The sequence below is a fragment of the Excalfactoria chinensis genome, chromosome 10 (genome assembly GCF_039878825.1).
Source record: "Excalfactoria chinensis isolate bCotChi1 chromosome 10, bCotChi1.hap2, whole genome shotgun sequence".
Classification (NCBI taxonomy): domain Eukaryota; kingdom Metazoa; phylum Chordata; class Aves; order Galliformes; family Phasianidae; genus Excalfactoria; species Excalfactoria chinensis.
Genome location: NC_092834.1, coordinates 8876198 through 8897063, shown reverse-complemented (window position 1 = coordinate 8897063; position 20866 = coordinate 8876198). Strand labels below are relative to the sequence as shown.

Here is a 20866-nt window from a genome sequence, read left to right as displayed (position 1 = left end):
AGCGTATCACAGCTCGCTATCACACAGCCTGGCAAAAAGCTGTTTAATGAATAGCTTGAGAAGTACAAACCTCGTTTTGGAGGCTCTCCAAGCTTCCTGATAGGAATCCAGTCAAAAGCGACAACGAAGGCATTATTGGCATGCAGCAGCTGATTTCCCTGATGGCTCTGCTTGCTGACCCGGCTGCTTCTACAGGGAACGTTCGTCACCCATGTGCCAGGCAGCCGGCAAGGAGCAGTGCTTCCCACCAACTGCTGCAGTGCATATGAGCTGCTTTCATGGCTCCTCGTTACTCGGGGGCTGCCCCAGATTACTGAGCTGCTTGGCAGAGCTATGGATGGCACCTGATGGAAAAGCTCTAGAGAAAGGTCAGGGGCAGCCGTGCTACCTGTTCACCCCAGTGCTGACATTTGCAGCCGTGTAACCCAGAGTAACAAAGGCACAATAAGCCTCATCCATTTAGCAGTATTCAAACCTCATAAATCCGCTGTGGGAGGCCTGGGTTAATGCCAAGTCGGCAAACACTGTTTCTGTGCGATGAACACAAGGATGCTGAAAGCATCTTTATGTGCAATCTGCAGCAGCAGCACAGTGCTATCCCCACCCAGGAATGGGCTGTGGGACACAGATGTTTCACCTCAGGAAACTGCGTCTGCTGGGAGGGTGCTGCTAACCTCTGGATCCTGATGGAGAGCACTGCTGTCCAAACACCTCTTATTTCAAAGTACAGGCTTACTCCTGGGTCCCATTCATCCCTCCAAAGAAGATATTCCAGCCCCCACTAGGTCTGCTCCACCAGTTACAGGACTCCATGAGGATTTTGGTCCTAAGCATCCCCCAGCAGGATGGCACAGAGCCTCCTTCTAGTAATAGGTCTTACCCAGAGCGCAGTAAATCCCAAATCTCATAACACAGTGTATCTAGAAATGACTTTTCCAGTTCAGCACTCATCTCTCTGCCCAGCCCTGCACTCCCTCTAGCTGTTCTAACAGTAGAACAGGACAAAGGTTTCTAAGTTCCACCTCATGGAAACAGGGTTTTTAGAGTATGTATCTAAGGTACTACAGCATGCACATAGATCTAAACTACATTCCATGCTGAGTGACAGCATTACCTCGAGTCCAGCTTCGCAACTGTGTAATACACTGCAGGGAAAGGATATCCATTTTCTGAAGTAAATGAAGACAGTGAGACAAGAGATTTTACTTAAACTATATATTTTTACGTAAAACAACTTTATGTTACAATAAAATCAGATAAAAATCACAAAGTTGTGTAAGTTCATAAAGCAAAAAATCAAGTTTTTCTTATATATATGTATGTATATATATATATAAAACCCAGCATTTACTGCTACTAGGAGTCTAAATGTTAACACTGACTGTCTATGGCCAATTTGAAAAAAAAAATATATATATTTTCACAGCAGACAAAATGACGAGGTAAGAGATGTTATTACAATGATCCAACTGTAGTAAACACTCCAGGTTCCGTTAACTCACATACCAAACATAACAAAACCAAATAAAAATATACATTTAGAGCACTGCAGTGTTTTCCCACAGTTGTGCATCAACAAGTTCTCATTCACTAAACGTCACTCGAAACAGTTAAAACAGGGCGCATGGATGTCTTCAGTACTGAAGTCTCATCATAATCTAAGTATTTTGGTATCGCAGATCACACTGAGACACTCTCAGAACTCTCAACAACAAAGGGATATATTTCTGTTAAAAAACAATGTGCTTTGTTCAACATTCACGATGAGTTTTACAGAACATGATGCTTGTGGTCACTACCATTCAAAGGAAAGAAAACAACAAAATGCGGCAGAACACTCCTACCGAGCACAGCTCCTTTTCACACTCCCAGGTTGGGCAGCACACTGCAAATGGAGAAGCTTAGCTCACAAATCCTGCATTATTGGTCTTTTTTTTTTAGCTAGTATATGGCTAAAATAATTATTGCTGACAGTGTTAAAAACAAACGAACACGCAAACCCCCCAAATACCACACAAAATTACATGAGTGGATCGATTTTCCTCACGTGCCTTTCTTGTCTGTGCCATCATTAGGTAACTGAACGAGCAGAAAGGGAAGAGCTATCTACTTCAAAATACACATATAAAAAAAAGAAAACGAGGTATAGGCACCTTCATTTGAAGACCGTGTATTTAGACTGTCTTATGAAACAAAAAAAGAGCTAACACAGAGCACAGCAGAAAGTCAGACTGAGAGAGGCTCCACTCTGCCCACTGCCTGCAGAACCCCATGGGAAGTATGGCTGTCGCTCTGTTGGCAATCTCCTGAATGCAGGTTTCACTTCAGGTATATTGGTTAGCACAGAGATCAATACTTCAGACATGCAAACTTCACATAATGGTCAATTTATCTCCTAGAGGTCAGCATGAATGCTGCCAAGCAATCAGGCCTGCAAATGCCCCAGCCACCTGCACAGGACCTCTCTTTGGAGCTGCTTCTGGATTAAGCGCCTTGTGCCTATACATTGCTGTGCTTAACACAAAGGTGAGTGAGCAGGCATGACCCCAGGGCAGCTCCATGCCTTGCAGCCACCCAACTATGCCAAGAGCCCCATCGCTCCCCCGTGTTCTGACACAAGCTGTTTGGGCTGCCAGGCTCTCGTGCCACTCAGCTGTGCATGGATACTCACTTCTCAACCCTCCCCCCATCTTTGATATGCTGAAGACTTGGATTCCAGCAGACTTCAGGAGCCAAGAACTGCCTATGATAAGGCAGAGGGGCCAGCAGTGGCCATCTCAGACCTCTAGTGCTCCATCATTGTGGGGCCAAGCACAGAGCACATCCTGCACTGAAGCTTTTGCCACAACCATCACCAAAATCAGACACAGCTCCCCAAATCCTGTTCCAACCTCTTCCCTTTGGAATCAGTGTCAAGAATACACTGAGACATACAGCCATTCACCCTGACAGCAGTGTTATTTTCTTAATCCACAGGCTCAGGAAGACAACGAGAAGCCATCGAGGCTTTGATGGGTTTAGTTTGGAAGAGCCTAACAACATGTGAACCTTGGATTCAGCCAAACAGGAAAAAGAATAAAAAAAAGGAAAAGGTTAAACTGTGTTATTTTTGTTTGTGAAACAAAGTTTTAAGTTCCTCATTTTGAATTCATTTACTCTAACGATTAGGCTAAGGTCATCTTCCAATATGCTAACTATCATGCCAGGAGAAACATTCCATTCCCCTGACAACAATTATCTCAAGGCATTTTTCCGCCACTGAACAGTTCTACTGGATCTGCCAGATTTGGCCACTGCACCAAGAGGAAAACCAACACTACCTGCAGCTCCACCACTGTGTCAGAGGAGTAACTCTCTGGAGAACACGGAAGACAGACAGACACTCTCACTAAAGAGTGTCAGTGCAGATTTCTGCTCCCAGAGCCCCAGCTTTACATGTGCCATGGGGTAGTGGTGGCACTCGGAGCCAGGCAGACGGCCTTTGCAAACATGTGGCCACACAGCTGAGGTAGGAGACATCCTGCCATGCACCACTCTGGGGGAAAAACCTATCTGTGGAGAGTAAGATCATGGGTGTTCAAGGTGAGATACAGTCTCATGTACAATGGATACAGAGCTGACATTCCTTATTGCCAGCCATATGGGTTTGCACGGCCCTGAGCTGAAATAATGAATAAAATCAAGCTCTGGGATCTGCGACAGATCTGACTAAAGCTGGAAAAAGCCTGAATTAATCCCAGTAGAATCATCTCTTTGCAGAGTCTTTTGCACACCTTTGACACCATATCTTATATTAAAACCAGAGCAAGAAGCCCTAAGATCACTCAGCAAACAAAAGGAAGCAGGAGATGGAGCAGGGTGCTCAGTGCAGACACGATGAGCACTGTGACCAGGAGCCCCGACTGCCTGTATTGCTCCCACACATGGAGCTCTGCAGCAGTATGGAGGGGAGTGGAGAAGCAGGACAAGCTGCCTTTCCATCATCGTGGACTTGCTATCAAACAGAAAGACTATAAATGGAGATTGCTTGCTCACCACCACACACAGCTTCTGACGTCACTCTCAATAATGAGAAGTCTGTCCTAACCCCACATTATGCAACTGTTGCTGGCAAAGTCTAATTTTCACACGCCTACATGCAATGTACCTGATTTTGATTTTTATTTTCAAATTCAACAGCCTACAGCATTGTTTTTTAAAAGACTTAAATGGTCGTAGTGGATATAAAAGGTCCCAGCTTCACACGTGTCATTTAAAAGGATTAAAAGCAAGAGTACAAAAAGTCCAGTCTAAACAATAGGTGACGATTGTAACGCAGTGGATGAAATGAAAACTCATGGGACAATGGCAGACAAAACCCATCTCCAGCATGTGGATTATAGAGCCATGTACAAAAATAATTCAACGCGCGTTTCATCTATAACCCACATCTTTTAAAGGTCACTTTTATAATAGAAACGTGCCAAGAAAGAAAAAGTCCCTAAGAAATAATATGCAAACATTATGGCGTGGCTATTGAATCAGTCACTTCTGGAATGCACTCACCTGGTGCTTCACCAAGCTTTCACCTGATAGGAGCAAATATAATATCCATAATCACAAGTTCCTTCCTGAATGAATTCGGATGCAGCGTAAACAGAATCTCAAACCAGGATACGGAGAAAGAAACGAAAGAAGCTGATGGCATTCCTAGGGATGAAAGCAAAACGTGGGCTCCTCTCTGTTCCTTCTCACATCAGTCCGTGTCACAACGATGTCCTCACTGCAGTCTGGCGTATGAGTCTGCATTTCCCAAAATCTATTTAGAGCTGCTGAATAAACAAAGACCACATTTTCTGCCTTTGAGGTTGGGTTGGGGCTGCTTTTTCCTTTGTCAGTCTATCCAGGTGACTAACTCTCACCTGCCTGTCTCCTGAGGGGAGCACACAGGAATCATAGGAAAGAAAGAAAGGGGTTTTGCTTTCATGCAGTCATTACCTGCAAGTCTCCTGGGCAGGAAGCTGCTTCCTATGACCTCCTGGTGCTTTTCTGATCACGCCTCCTGAGCTCCTGCTGTGGCAGCCGAGCAGCAGCGATCGGGGTGCACAGAGGTGCACATGCACTGCATGCCAAGCAGCAGTACGTCTCCTCCTAAAATAAATATCTGGTCCCAAGACTCAGGTGTGTACTTTTCAGAGGCACACACAGTGACTGAACAATAAGGGTTCAAAACTGAGATGACGATTCAAAGAGAGATGGACTTGCTAAGCAAGAAGAGCTGTTCTCACCTATGGGTAACATGTGACTTGAAGTGTAAGAGCTGGAATTCATTTCTACACTGTTGACTTGGTGCTGCATGGACCCAAGCAAGCACACGCAGCCTGAACTGGAGGTTATATGAAATCCTCTAGATTTCACTCTCTGAATCAGGCCTGATCAACATGGTCCCTAAAGATACTGGCACACGTGTCAAGTGATTCACTTGACTGCAGCTCATCATAGGCACATTTCACCAGGCTGATTTACAGACTGCAGGAGCTCCATCTAATCTCTCTGCTTGGCCAAGAAATAAAAGGATACGTTGCTAGGAGTGCTGATAGTCTGGAAAAGAAAGACTTGTTTTCTGTTTCTATGGTTGCAACAGCCCTTAAGAAAGATATAAATTTCCCTGCAACAACTAACTGCATATTCATTTTAAGGTAGATCTAGTTCCAGATTCCTGAGACAGAACCCTCTACCTGTTCCCAACCCCACAAAGCCAGAGCAGCAGTATAGAAAGTTTCTAACCTCAACAGAATTCAGTGAGCAGCACGATTGGTTTGGAAAACAAACAGAGAAACAAAAACCCAAAATAACCCACATCAAATTTTCAGCCTCTATGTACAAAAACAATGCAAACAGGTGGAACATTCTAGTTATATTTTGTAAAACACATGATTGGGATCAACAAAACATCAAACATCCAGACCCTAGATTACAAAAATCTATTGCCATCTAGTTGTCAACTCCAAGTTTAGACAGTCCTTGTCGGAAATCGTGTAATTCATCTATCTTCCCATCTAGTACATCTAAAAAATTCTTTAATTCAGTTTTAAGGTTGGTCTGCCTGTGTTTGCTCTCTTCAACTTCTGTCCTTAGTGTTCTGACTTTCTCTTCAAGATCTTTGTTCTTATTCTCAGCATCCTTGAAGACATAAAGACAGTAAGATGAGTCATAGAGAAGAAAGATGAGCAGCATTTAAGAGAGTAAAGCAACAAACAGCATCAGACTGGAAAAGTTTGCTCTAACTTCTGCAAACTGATTAACACAAGAACCTCTGAAGCAACCTACACATGCTGGACAGATTAAGAAAAACCCACGCAGAAAAGGACACAGATTAACTGGAAAAGACACTTTCCTTCAGATTTTGTCGTTTGGTTGATATCTTAAAATTCAGCCGGATTTAAATCACACACCACGCATACATTTCTGTCACTGCTACAGTTGCAGAATTAGATACCGTGCCAGCAATTACATACAGAATTATCCATGGTGGTTTAATCTTGAAAGACAAGCTTTAGAAAATACTGCCCAAGGAATGTTACTGTTTTATGCAGTACTTCAGGAATTATCAGGATTTTTATTTATTTATTTTAAAGTTTGCCCCTGCCCCTGGGGAGCCCTTAGGCATGCTATGGGGCAGCCAGGTATGGGGATGGTACCTCCCATCCCGCAGTCTGCTCCTGCACAAGCTCTTCTGGTCTCCATTTCAATAACACAATACCCTCACTGAAAGCCATGAGCATCGCTGAATCAAACCACGCTCAGCACCTGCCTCCCCTCAGCAGTCTTCTATCTGATTTGACACCAATTATATTATTAGAGTGTTGGTGTCATTGACTGATTTCGTTGATGAGACTGCTTACATTTGTTCTTCTATGTATTACTTAGCGAACTTAAGCAGCCCAAGGCACAGCCCCACAAGTGCTGCTGGGTGCAAGCACCTCCACAGCAGCACAGCCATGTGCCCCAAGGCCTGCGGGACCACAAAGCACCAGCAGAGCCTCTGTGAGCTTTGTCCCCAACGACACACAGCTCTGTCCATCTGTAACTTCCCAAAAAGCCTCTGCAGGGATCAGCCACAAGTCCCGGGGTGCTGCTTGGCACAGGCTCTGCTGGGGCAGCCCCACAGTGGATGTGGGATAGCCTGGAGCCAGCAAGGAGATGGATGCAACGTGAACCAGGGCACACTAATTTGTGCAAGGGAAGAAACAGAGCAATGAATGACTCAGTGCTATGAAGGGCACGGTACATTTTGCAACTAGCAAGTATCTTCTGGTTTTGTGAACTGAGGTTCTTTGCCTTTCAAACTTGAATTCCAAACAGAGAACTACATGGGTTATAAGACAAAACAAATTCATCAGCTGCTTTATAATTAATTTCACTGCTAAACTGTACCTGTAATTGTTGAGATACAGATTCGCATTCTGACATGAGCTGTGGTACAATTTCACCCTGCTTTCGGAGCTCTTCCAGTTCCTTTGAAGACATGAAAGAAAAGAAAAATCATTGCAAGCTTCAATTTAAAACAATGAAAATTTGAGAATAATTTTGCGTATTTTATTATATTCTGTGTTGTATTTGGACTGAAATACTCGAAATTGCATGTCTGCATTCAAAAACATGCTAGAATACATTTTTCACTGCATTTCTGACTTTGTACTTCTATAACGGACACTGTAGTCCAATCCCTAGCATGAATGTCATTAGTTACATTAATTAAATCTTAACCTAAATGACATATCTACACAAAAGATATATTCAATAAGAGATAATCTGAAGTGCTGTAATGCTATGAGCAATTTATAGATGGTAGCAAAGAGCAAATTGGACGTGAATTTCCAGTGATAGATGGCAACAAAAAGGGCCAATGGAATTATGAGTTGCATGCAGAGAGGCATCATTACGGAGCACAGCTGCGATGGGTTCTCCCCTACTGCACAGCCCTGGGCAAAACCTCCCCAGGTTTGTGTTCTGTTCTCCCACTGCTGTCAAAACTGAGAGGAGTAACTGAAAGGAGTTCATGAACAGAACAACGTGACTCAGTAGGAGACCCTGTCTGGTGGAAATAAAGAGCACTGAATGCATTAATGCCACAAACGAACACCGCCAATGTGGTTAGTAGGGAAAGATGCTAAGAAAGCCTGTGCATCTTGCAGAACGATTGCCAGCGTCTCCGAAAAGCACATTTGCAGGTCCAAGAGAAGCTGTGCCTTGAAGAGAGTGCAGAAATGCTGCCCACACAGGTCGTGGTCTCAAGAACAAATGTGAGTATATTCTGTTTCTCAGCATCAGTTTACATTCATGTAGGACGGCACACCATTTAATACTGCACTGAATAATTTGTTTAACTGACGTATGAATAACTATATCCAGGCAATATTCCAGCTATTGATATGGGGGAAAGGAAGAGTAATTTTCTTTTTATTTTGAGATATGAGCTCTCATGCATATGCATATGTACACACATACACAGTGCTTGAGAACTTGTAAGTAAAGACATACAAATATTATACTATATATACACTATTATACTTTTTACTTACTATATGTACAATAATACAGTATCTATGTGCATAAATATGTACCATATTGTATATGGCATATGATGTACAATATATGTCTATATAAATATTTCAATAGATAGTTCCATCCTGACTCTCATGTCTTTAAATTTCTCTCCTCTAATCTCCTACACAAAGAGAGTATCAGCAGTTCTTCTCAGAGGGCAATGCTCACAACCGGGCTTCATGCTGGTTACTTCTGGGTGGTTTAGACCTAATCAAGGACCTGCTAATGCAAGCATGCAGTTTGCAAACAAATTAATGAACTGGATGACAGGAGATATTCAGAAGATAACTGAGTTTCTGGTTCATTTGATATCACAAAAAATGTGAAATTGGAGCAAAATGCTAGTAAATAAGGGTTCTTATATGTGCTGTTAACACAGGAAGGTTGGGAAGAAAGCATCACATTTTCCTTGGAAACACAGTGCTGAGAACCATATTACATTTATAATAGTCCATCAAAATCCATCTTCCTAAACTATTTCCTTGAGCCATCTTAAAACCCCTTAATAGCGTGGCTTTTAAGAGTGCCAGCTGAGATGTTGTAATGGCACACGGCAAACTTTACTGCACCCGCTGACAGCTCTTTCTTTCTCAAACAGCACAGAGCATTTGGTCCCTGTAATGAAGGGAAGACAAGGACCCCATTACTTTCCTGCTGTTCAGGGGCTCCAAGCCATCAACATCATTCTCCTTAGAAAAATGACCACCTGTATATAAAAAAATGACAAAATGGGCTACTCTAAATGAATCCGAGTTTCTCACTTCTGGCCCTTAGTCATGAGATCAGAGGGAGGCTGTAAAATGGGTAAACTGAGCATATGAGCCATCTGGGGGAATAAAAGGAAACAGGACCTGCTAGGTGAATGCCCAGTTGCTTTGTAAATACCTTTTTAATCAAAAATCCCACTGCTCCTGATGTGTGAGGAACACAGGATGTGGGCAATGACAACAAAAACTGTTTTCAACAGACATCTGTCTGACTTGGGGCAACTTGTTCCACCTCTCCAGCTCTTCTTGTGGGAGTAAAGCACTGCATACATAAACCACCAGAATAAAGTGTGCTGTCACAGTACACAGTATCGTGAAACTGAGATATGAGAAACTATCAAACAAGTGCCGAAGAGTTCTGCCCAGACAACAGGCTTTTCCTGGCTCTAGGTAAGCCAGACCATAAGTCTATGCCCAAAGTGAGAAGCAACTCCAGCTGTGCAATGTATGAATGTATGCCCTGTCTGTATTTATGGCACTTACCAGCTCTTTGTCTTGAAGCTCTGTTTCCAGCTCCTGGAGACGTCTGCTCAGCTGTGCGTTTCTTTCCTTCTCTTTATTTATTTCATTGCACTGCTCCTCCAGCTCTTCGATCTTTAAGAGATGCCAGAAAACAGATGTAATAGTCACGTTTCAGAAAATCTGGGGCAGGCCACAGCCAATGTGAACGGGCATTGCTCCACTGAGCAGAGGGAAGCACAGACAAATTTAACATGTCATGGATCTGCTTCTCAGATAATAGCACTCAACTACTACAAAATCGCTGCTTCTTGCCTTAAAAAGAATCCATGAACACATCCACGAGGGAGCACTGAGGCTGTGCTTAGCCTCTTTCACACCGTACCTCACGTAATTACTCAAGGATGCACAAAACACTGAGCTGCTACAACAAGCGGGGCTGTGGAAACAATCTGCACATCAGTTCTGTGAAACTAATGCAGGGTTGTAATGGATAGGGTGTGTCAGTGTTGCAAGGAGAGAAGAAATCCATCCCGTGCTCCCAGCATGGCCTCCTCAGGGGCTGCTTGCCACTGGGGCTGCAGCAGCAAGGAAGGGGCAGCCATCTCCATTCCTCACTGCAAGGAAAATGACAGCACATCGTACTGACTGCATTTCTGCTCCAGCCAGCCTGCAGGACAGTGACACTGCAGCTGTAGCAAGGGGTGTTTAGATAATCTCTTCAGTTGTAGGCTACAGCCACTGAGAAGTGCTAACGTTAGGAGCTGGTTTGGTGCTGCAGCAGCAGCTTCCAGCTCTACTGCCCATCTCCGGGCCTGGCTTTATTGCTGTGTGGTTCCAGCTGGGTCTTGCGTGGGTGATCATGCTATAACCACTCCTGCTCAGCCACCCTCCAGCAGTGTTGAAGTGAGCTTTGAAAGGCATGCACAGATGTACCCCTACTTTTATCACGCTTCTGCTTATCATCATGGCCAGCACCCCCTGCTGACACCACACTGCCCAATCCAAGAGGCTGGAGCTTCAAACTATGCAGCAGTACACATCCTCTCTGATCCCAGCTTTGTGAGCTCCCCTGCCACTGCCTCAGCCCCCACACTTCTCTATCAATGACAACATCTGTCCCCTAGCACACACACATAGACAAAGCGGCAGCAACGTAAGAAAAGAGCACAGCTAACCCTCAAAGCTCCTTGAGGACCATCCCATTTATTGCTCTCACTACAGACACCTTCTATCCAGAACCCATATTTGTATCTATGTCTTAAAAACTGCCAATTTGAACTTGCTGGCTGCCTCTCTCATTGTTCACTGTTTTTGGCCACCCTCAGCAAAGCTCATTAGGTGCCCTGTCATCCCCTGGTTGCTGCTGGAGCAGGGCTACCTTGCTTCTGAGCTGGTCGTTCTCCTCCTTGCAGGCTGAGAACTGCTTCTTCCAGTGCTCTATGCTGGCAGCTGACTCCTGCAGTGCTGTGGTCAGTCGGGCGTTGCTCTCCCTCAGCGTCTGCAGCTCCGTCTCCCACTTCTTTACGTTGGAGGAACTGGGAAGGATTAGACACTGTTAGATGAGCTGACCATTTAATCCCACGTTTTGTTACTGACCGATGCACCCTGCTGTCCTGCACCTGTGCATCACAGTGCCTTGTCAGCACTGCTGGGACCCTTCAGGATGGACAATGTAGAGGTGAAAATAATACCTCTGCTCACAGCCTTCAATATGCCTTACACAGTGCTGAAGAATAAAGCTATGCACTCCCCAAAGCTTTGAACTACAAAACAGAGCAAATGGAGGCTCTGGAACCTCTTCCACAGCAGCTTCTGTGCCCATGGAGGTGACTTCAGCAGGAGGAATGAGCAACTGGTATGATTTGGAACAGGTTACGCTTCTGAAATGCTGATAATGTGCTTCAACTGTAAAACATGCAACCTTAGAGTTGCTCACTTCGTAGCACTGCTCCCATCACTGCTGCCTTTATTTTAAAGAGCTTTTTAAGAGTAGTTAGATCCTGAACTGCTTTCTATCCATTCACAAATATACCCACACACAAGAGGCAAACAAAGCAAGCAGAATTCTAGAACAGAATTGCACTACTTTAATTCTACAGCTTTGCATATTCAAGTTCAGTGCTTTCACTGTGGCTGCAGATTACCCTTCTCAGCATTTCAAATAATTTATCAAAGCAAGTAGCAAAAAAACGTGACTTCAAGGGGCACTACTTGCAGCTTAAGAAACATCCCCCAAAGACTTCTAGAAAAACCCAGTAAAATTATAGTTTTCACTTCAGCCATTTATGGCGCAGTGCATTCCCTTTAAGAATTTTAAATATCTCTACCTATTTGCATTGAACTAAATGCAGCAAAAACAAAGAGGACTAACAGTTTACCTTCATATATCACCAGTAGCAATTGCTTCTCAGTGACCTAGGTCTTATTTCTGTAGCTCTACAACTCCGCAGAGGAAGATGTGCGGCATCACCAGATGATGTTACCTCATCATGAACCAGATCAGGAAAAAGTAAATATCTCCCAATCAGATACCAGGAGGTGCCTGCTAAAATGTGCTCATTCATTCCTTCTGCTGCATCATTTTAAATTATGTTATTACATCTGAATAATTTCTGCTAACACCATTAGCCATCAGATAATTACAGCGCACCATCTCGATGGAAGTAAGTTATTAAAGGATCCTCACCTTTGGGCTAGAGCAATTTTTAGTTTATCATTCTCAGACTTGAGCTGTGCCTCAGCAGAACCACCATGGGATGCCTTCTCATCATCAGTCCCATTCACACTAGATGCCCGGGTGGAAGATGGTGTTTCACGCCCAGATTCCTGTGGCACAACACACAGATTAATGCAGGGCTTCTTTCTACATCCCACATCTCTTGCAAAGCAGCCTGACTGCCGCCACCCAAAGGTTACACAACTTGCATGCAGAGGCACACAAGGAGAGCATAGAGGGCTTTCCTTATTGTCAGACAAAAAGGGCTCCTGTCCTCCTTGTACCCACACATGAGCGTGTCAGTGCAAGGAGGTACAAATGCACAGGACGGATAATGTGTCGTGAGCTGAATGCTCACACTTCATTAGAAATGCAGAGCTGCTCTCTTCATAAAAGAATGAAAGAACGTTAATGACGCACAAAATGAAAGTTTCAAATGTTCTAAAATAATTTTTAAAGGTTTTAACAGATGGGGCTTCTGAAGGGCTTTTGGTTGCTTGTGATTTTTAAGGTAATGAAACAACACAGTGCCCCTGGAAGCACACAAAGAGTAAGCCAAAAATATACAAAATACTGCTGCTCCAAAGAGATGACCTGCACATCTGCTTCTTGCTGACCACAAATACGGAACAAGCAGAGAATCATGGAAACCATGACCAAAGTCTTCAAAAAACACAAATATCCAAAGGCAGCCTCTATGAGCTGTATCTGGACCTCTCCCAGGAGGTTAGTTGCAGGACTGAGCCTTCAGCACCTTTTCCTCTAGTTATCCAGCTCTATTTCCTGAACAAAACCAATATAACCTTCCTCCAAATATCAACACAGGCCAACCAAACAAGCACACATTCTTTGCTGATAACACCACTGCCCAGTGTCCACTGCACACTTGCTTGGCTGTATGGAGGCGTGCTACCTAAAAAGGCATGTTATACAAATTGCAACATGAGCTCTTCCATCCAGCCCTTCACTAAAGCACAGTCTATTTCTGCAGAGCAGCTTTCAATGAATCACATCCAGGCAACGAAAGACACACTGGCCATGAAGCAAGCCTTTGCATTGGCAAACCCAACTCCAACAGAAGTAGATTAGACAGATGACAAAAAGGAGTATCTTAATAAATCTTACTTATTGTCTGCTACAGAACTATGCTGATATACTTGCTAGTGACCCAACCTACATATAACAGTACAAATCCAAGGATGTATAGCAATCCCAGTTATTAAAGATTTGTAACAGCTCAGAACTGCTGAAAACAACTTACAGGCAAAAAGCATGGATGGATTAAAAATATTCCTCTGACAATGTTAATGCCCAGCAGCTGATAATTACCTTGGGCAATCTTCATTTGATATACTCCACCCCAGCCTGCTGCCAGAGGCTGGTAGTTCATTAGAAAATTTAGCTTTAAATTATTTATCCTGTATGCATACAGGTATTAAAGATAAATTACAAACCTGTGAATGATTGCTTGAGGTCTCAATTTTCTCTTGAGATCTGTCTCTTGCTAGCTTGGCAGCCTCTTTCACTTCTTGGAATTTCTCTGCAAACTGGAAATAGCATAAGAGACGCTTATTAAAATGATTAACTATACATTAAACTCTTCGGTTTATAATCTTTGTATGCCTCGTAGATCTCCAGAAATGACCGACTGATTTTGATAATTTATTATTTTTGGCAAGAAAAAACTTTTTAATTCTTTGGCAGGAAGGTGCTTCCAAAGGCATGGCAATGCTGTTTCTAAAAGCAGGACTCTCTACAGCTCACAGTAGAATCCCACAGAGCTATTGGTGCCCCTTGGTATGAAGTGGTTTTATTTCTTCCCCCTCGATATTCTTCACTCAGTGCTGATGGTCTATCAAGGTCAAAAGTATGCATGATTCTACGATCTTATATACTAAGCCCAAACTATGTAAGATCATGGAGTCATAGAATCACATTTGGATAAAAAATTATCAGTCTTCTATTCCTCAGAACAAGTCAACTAAACCAAGGAATGCAAACGAGCTCATGAAACATCTGCAGGATGTGAGCAAGGGATTATCAGGACAGAAAAGGTGATCAGGATGTGCTATGGGGACTATGAAAATGCCGCTTTTTTGGTCTTATTTTCTAAGTACTGGCAAAAATAAAGGTAGAAGACTTCAGGAAAAGGTTTGAATGGTTTCTATAAATATCAAACTGGGGGAGTCAGTGGAATGGAAAGATAAAGATGAAACGCAACAGTCTCATTCCTACAAGTTGCTGGAGGACATCTGCTCCTAAGCCAGTCTGGCAGCTTTGAAATACAAGTATTATCGCAGCCAGTCAGTGGTGTGGGGCTCTAAACACTTTAAACAGCGTGTAAAGTTTTAAAAAGATGATTGCAAAGATGGAAGAAAAGGCATTTAAAAAGAAGTAATTAGGATGCAGGCAGTATACGAGTAGGTAACTGTCTATCTGCTGAAGTAACCTGTGATTTGGAAAACTTGAAACACCAGGAAGACATTACAAGCACATATAAATAGATCAATTTTACTGCACAGTTTGTGGCTAAAAATACTGTCATTATATCCTCGGAAATTTCAGAATACTTATGACAAAACTGTAAATAAAAGCCTTAAAAAAAATCACATTTTATAGTCAAGGAATGGGAAGGATCATTATCCACATACTAATCTTTCAGATTTACAGCTCATAGCTAGCATGTTTTCTCCCAGTACAATACTGGGACTGTCTAGACTAATAAACAAATCTTCAACTGGTCTAAAAGAAATCTGGCTATACATATGGTGACAGTGCACACAGAATGGAGATTTCCAACAAACACACACACATCACTCTTAAATCCCATGGAGGAACATATTTTCAAAGCCAACTGAAAGTTTGCAAGTCACTTATGAAGCACCGTGGACCACAGACTATAATGATGCTTATGAATAATGAATACGGAGCTCTTGAATCCACCTATGTTGTATACAACAGCTAGAACTGAATATGTAAAGTATTGAGCTTCTATTTGATGGCACATGCAGTCCCTACACACTGAATGACTTGATTACCTTTGTAGCTCTGTAAAGACCATTAGCATCTCATACTCTACATTCTGGCCTTACGTGATTTGACTCCAACTTTACATAAAGCATCTCCATAATATCTCCCACTGTGACAAAACAGCTACAGCAAAAGGATTATTTCTAAAATACTGTGTCAACATAAGTTCTACACTTGGATTTCTTGCAAACAGTGAAGGGCTGTTTCTGAGTCTCGCTTTTCCAATAAATCCTTATGGGCAAAGTATGAAAAATTTATGAAGGTTCTTCGTGGACTTTATGAAATATGAAAAAAGAATTAGAAGTGATCTATCAAATTTTATCTTCGCAGCTATCTTCATAAAGCACACAGGAGACTGCTGTGAAAAATTATCTGCGCCAAGAAGAAAAGGATGTTTTTACACAGTGCCATAATGGAAATCGTATGTGACTACACAGAAGCGACCTTCAGTACAAAGCTGATGAAGACCTTTTCACACTCCAGTTTACCAACACACACATTTAACATGCTTAAAAACAAGTACCAGGAGGTGAGATTTTCACCAATCTCAGACCCTTGGCTTTAAGAATGGAAGTATTATCCTTATTTCTAAGCACTGTTACAATGTAAAGAGGGCTGCAACAGAAACCTCTCTGTTATTTGTTTATCCCATACATTTGAGTGCAGTCCATAAAGTTCTGGTGCTGCTCCTTTTTTATTCTTAGCTAATTAACAGCTGCTACATTTTGCTCACAGTTTATTTTCAAAAGCAAAAGAGGATCTCTTGGCTTGCTATGAAATTAAAGCCTTTCACTTGATTATTCTGCTGAGTGCAGAAACACAACAGCGATAGCCCCGACCCACACAGCATTACCAATGCTGACTGCTGCCTCCCTCCAGCAGTTGACCAACTCTGCCTCAAACATAAACAAATGACAAATAATCAAGATACTAAAAACAATAAATGTAAGCTCCTGATGAGGGACTATATTTCATGTCTCCTCCTGTGGCAGCCATTGAGCAGCTGCTCCCACCCACAGCAGTTCCACACAGACCTCCTTACCCCCTGGGTTTGCAGGATGGGCTGTGCAGTGCTCCCACTTGGGACCACTGGGTGCCAGACCCACACACACTGCATGTGCGGCACTGCCACTATGGCTGTCCCTCAGTGTCAGGCAGACTGTCAGGGATGAGAGCTTTTGCTCCTGAAAGTGGCCAGGGATCATACTGCACACATAACACCCATATACATAAACGGAAAGCAAAGGTCTGGCACTTTCTAGAAGCTGGCTTCAGTTGCTTTATAACATGAAGTCTGTGCTTACTGGACTTCTCACCTGTATAAATCTCTCCCTATGCCCTTGGCTAGCTACTGTTCCTAAGATTATCATGTCTGTACAACAGCATCTTGAGTGATAGCAGAAATGTTACCTTACTGCTTGGTGTGCAAAACACATCACTAGTTTTACAGCATCAGCCCTGCCTCTCCATCACAACACCAAGCAGATCATTAATTCTGGTTTGATTCCTGTTTCAATTTTGGTGTAACAACATCTGAGACATTTTTGAGGTAGAGGGTGAAAGAGGTAAAGGAGGGGCATTGACTCCTGTCAGGAAAGGACCCTGAGCAGGACATTACCATCCACGTCGATTGGGAGAGTCCCAATGTCTGTGGTTAATTAGGTTACTAGGTCACTGAATGCAGTTTTTGTTAATGGCTCATGTTTAATTTGAACTGCTTGTCCCTATAGGTATGGATTAATGCTTAAGAGTCTCAAGAGAAGAAAGCCATTAGAAAGAGGCAATATCTTTTATTAGGCCAGCCAATATGCTTAAAAAATGTAGGAGTTGATAGGTGTGCTAACCTCTTCTCATGTCCCATTAATACCCATTGTTTTCAGCAGACATCCTTCATTTTCATGTACTTATTTATTTTAAGCCAGGGCTATTGATCTCTGGTTCACAGGAGTTTTAGCCTCCCAGATCCTGGCTAAAAGCTTGAGGTATTTTCGGGAAGCCTGGCACACTGTTATTTAAATCTTTTTAAGGAGTGTAATCACATCAGCATAAAAATGAAACGATTTTGCTATTCCCAGTACACTTCTACGTCTGTAATCTCTTCACCATCTTTGATCTTTCATACAAATGGCTTAATAATTAAATGGAGGAGCATGATCATAAGGGAAATCTTGGTCCCATTGCTTTGCATGTCAGTAATGAACAGCCTTACTAACATTTTCAAAACAGACAACTGTCAGATTTTCAAACACAACATTTTAAGCCATTTTCAGAAGTGCCCCTTAAGCCATCTATTTTCAATATTCTGATCAGAAACAGCATTTCTGCTGGTTTTGGAAGCTTCTCCTGCAAGTAGAAGGCTGTAGCAGGGCTTACTGGCACTTCAACAGATTAAAGACATTAAAGAGTCATTTAACGATATCAGCATTAAACTTACTCTAAGCATATCTCTGGTCAATCCCAGACAGCACGGTAAAATGCAAGGACCTCCAAATGTGCTGATTCTAAAGATGCCCAAATGTTGCATTGTATCATGCTTACCTGTTACTCAAAACAAATGATTCCCCTCGATCCACATTAACTCCCCGTGCTACTTATTCAGCTGATATAAACACGTCTTTGAGGTGAAACGAGCACTCCTCTACAACTAAACATCACAAAAGCTCACCATCACCAACATCACATTTGTAAAAAACAGTTTTGCATGTGATTGACTGAGTGGCCTTAACACCCCAGGACAGCACCCCATTATTGCCATGGCACCTTAACAGACATCCCAAATCCAAAAGAAATCTAATATGCAAGGTAAAGTATGCTTTGTATTTAAGAAACACATGCAAAAAAAAAGTCGCACATCTGAAAACAGCAAAAACTCAGTAAAATAGTTTTAGAAAACAAAAACCTTGTAAAAGCTCAATTGATTGAAATGTCTCCCCTCAACCGCAATGACTGGCCTTAGCTATTTCAGACACTACAAGAAACTTCTGTTCTCAGGAATGCATTCAAATAAAGCATGCAAGAGGACAGCAGCATGAGAGGCTGTGCACCACGTCCTAGCACACAGTGTTTACTTAACTGCTAAGCTTGGTGCCAAGTAGCCATGCTTCAAGTGGTAACTATGCGCTAGATAAGTAGTGCTTTTCTGTTGCAGGAACAAACATCTCAGCCACTTGATGAACACTTGGCAAGACCCCTGATTTAACGATGGAGAATTTATTTTAAACTGCCGGTTACTCATTAGCAGAGGCAGCCATGTGCTGCTGCAGACAGCCCCTACCCAGGGCTGTGCAGCACTGATACCAGGGTCACAGCAGCTCCAGTACGTGCAGCCTTGGTCCCACACTCAACTTCACAGCACTGTAAGCATCTGGAATTGCAAACGTTTTAAACCACACTGGGCAAAACGCTGAGATCCCTGCACTAGAACCATCATCAGCAACCCAAATTAGTTCATAGTTTAGACCACAGGGCTTGTAATGCAACCTGCATTCAACCTAGAGACACTAGTTATAGGAATTGATGGATACACATGGATGAAAAGGATCTGCAGAATCATGCAGACCAGAAGAAGCTGGATGGGTACATGCACTTCTTCACCCTCAGCAAGCAAGACTGCTAGGGAGCCCCGTTACCTTGGATAGCTGCTGCTCAGAAGGAAAACCCAGCCCGAACACAGTGTTGGCTCTGCTGTCAGCCCACTGGCCGAACTTCTGCGAGGTTTTGGTGAAGGTCATGTTGGGGGTGATTGTGCTGTTTATGATCACCTGTTTAGAAACAGACCAAAAAAGAAGTATAAGAAGCCACATCAGAAATTTATATCCTAGCAACCATATAATTCAAAGGGGTTAGCAGTCTGAACAGAGAAGCTGCAGTACTCCCAATAATTTTTCCCAAATCATATATTTTATACATTGTCTTACTTGATGCAAGTATTGTGATATTTTGTCATCTTTTATTACCATCACAGTCCTGTAGTTTAACACCACAGAACTCAAAGTAGGGATGCGGGGGTTATAAAATGACCCTGGCAGAAACGTGGAGTAGATCTCACTTTTTCAGCACAGAAGCACACAAATTATAGTTTAACAGTGAGCTTAACCAGGGAAGGTGGTAAATGACATCACCAACAATGCACATACGGTTTCAAACATAAATGTCTTCAGGACAAATACCCCACCACTTTCACACCGACTGATAGCTGACTCAGCAGCCTTGAAAGCAGCAGTGGTTCTTGTGAAGAACCACTGTCCAATGCTTCTTGTGAAGAAATGGACAACAAGAGGAAGGCAACTGGGATGCTGTCTCTCAGGAACTTGGTAGGAAAAGCATAAAGTATAACCATACCAAAAGGAATGAGATCTACATACCAGTTCATTATCAAAAAACTGAACTTTGTTTTCAAGATAAGTCATTATATGAACCTAGAGACTCCTTCTCTTGAAAACGAATTCATGAGCAAGAGTCCTCCTGCTAGCAGAACATGAGCTTTCTTTAGTAACGTGTACCATCATTTCCAATATGCAAATTATGGAGTAATTAAGCCAAATCCGTGGGACAGCTTAATTAACATGATCAGGAAGTATCCTGGCAACATCATTTGCTAGGTATTCCAAGCAGATTTTTTCCTAAGCTATCATTTACATTTCGCAAAAAGTGAGAATTAAATTCACCAGAGAAAGAACATTCCTTGCCTCCATCCCCTCCCTAACTTCTGCCCTCTGTGTGCATGCTTCTATTTTCCTTCTTAGAAACTGCACATCTTCAGTGGCTCCCCATACTCCGTGCTATGACTTCCCAACAAGCGTACAATTCCCTGCTGTGTGCACAGGACCGACTCTGGCACACAATGAGTTGAACCAGACCAAGCTCAAAAGCGGGATGAAATCATTGCTGCTGGAAGCTTCTCACCGAAAGGATGAAAGCAGGGCAGAGCCAGGTGGCTGGTACTCATAAATTCTGTTTTACTTTTTAAATAGGAAGAATCAGGATGAGAAGGGGGAAGAGGTGATTCTTCTTCAGCCAGCGCTGGCTGACATATGCTGTGTAGAAATGAACTTTCGGAGATGAGATGTGGTTTTTTTATGGCTGTCTCATAGAGATGGAAGGAAAGCTGTCCAGATGTGCTGCGCTCCAGCTGTGTCACACAGCAGAAAGGTGGCCAATATAAAAACCTAAGTTCAATTCCAGTGCTTTGAATTAAAAGAAAACCAAAGACTTAAAAGATTTTACGCATGGTTTTGACAATTCAAAGGAGGATTTTGACAGTAGGAGGATAGGATGATACGATGAGTCACAAGAAAGCGGG

At 42.8% G+C, this 20866-nt stretch overlaps 1 protein-coding gene across 1 annotated transcript in view; it reads right to left on the bottom strand.

The window, feature by feature from the left end:
• Positions 1 to 1210: 1210 nt before the first annotated feature.
• The window catches only part of HOMER2 (homer scaffold protein 2), a 52316-nt gene continuing 32660 nt past the window's right edge, over positions 1211 to 20866 (bottom strand). Inside the window, exons 3-9 of the mRNA XM_072345704.1 lie at positions 19194 to 19325; positions 13989 to 14081; positions 12505 to 12644; positions 11197 to 11353; positions 9840 to 9950; positions 7417 to 7497; positions 1211 to 6162 (exon numbers count right to left, since the gene is read on the bottom strand). Of these exons, the coding sequence (XP_072201805.1) occupies positions 5974 to 6162; positions 7417 to 7497; positions 9840 to 9950; positions 11197 to 11353; positions 12505 to 12644; positions 13989 to 14081; positions 19194 to 19325 (903 nt within the window). The 3' untranslated portion in view covers positions 1211 to 5973. The remainder of the gene's footprint in view (positions 6163 to 7416; positions 7498 to 9839; positions 9951 to 11196; positions 11354 to 12504; positions 12645 to 13988; positions 14082 to 19193; positions 19326 to 20866) is intronic.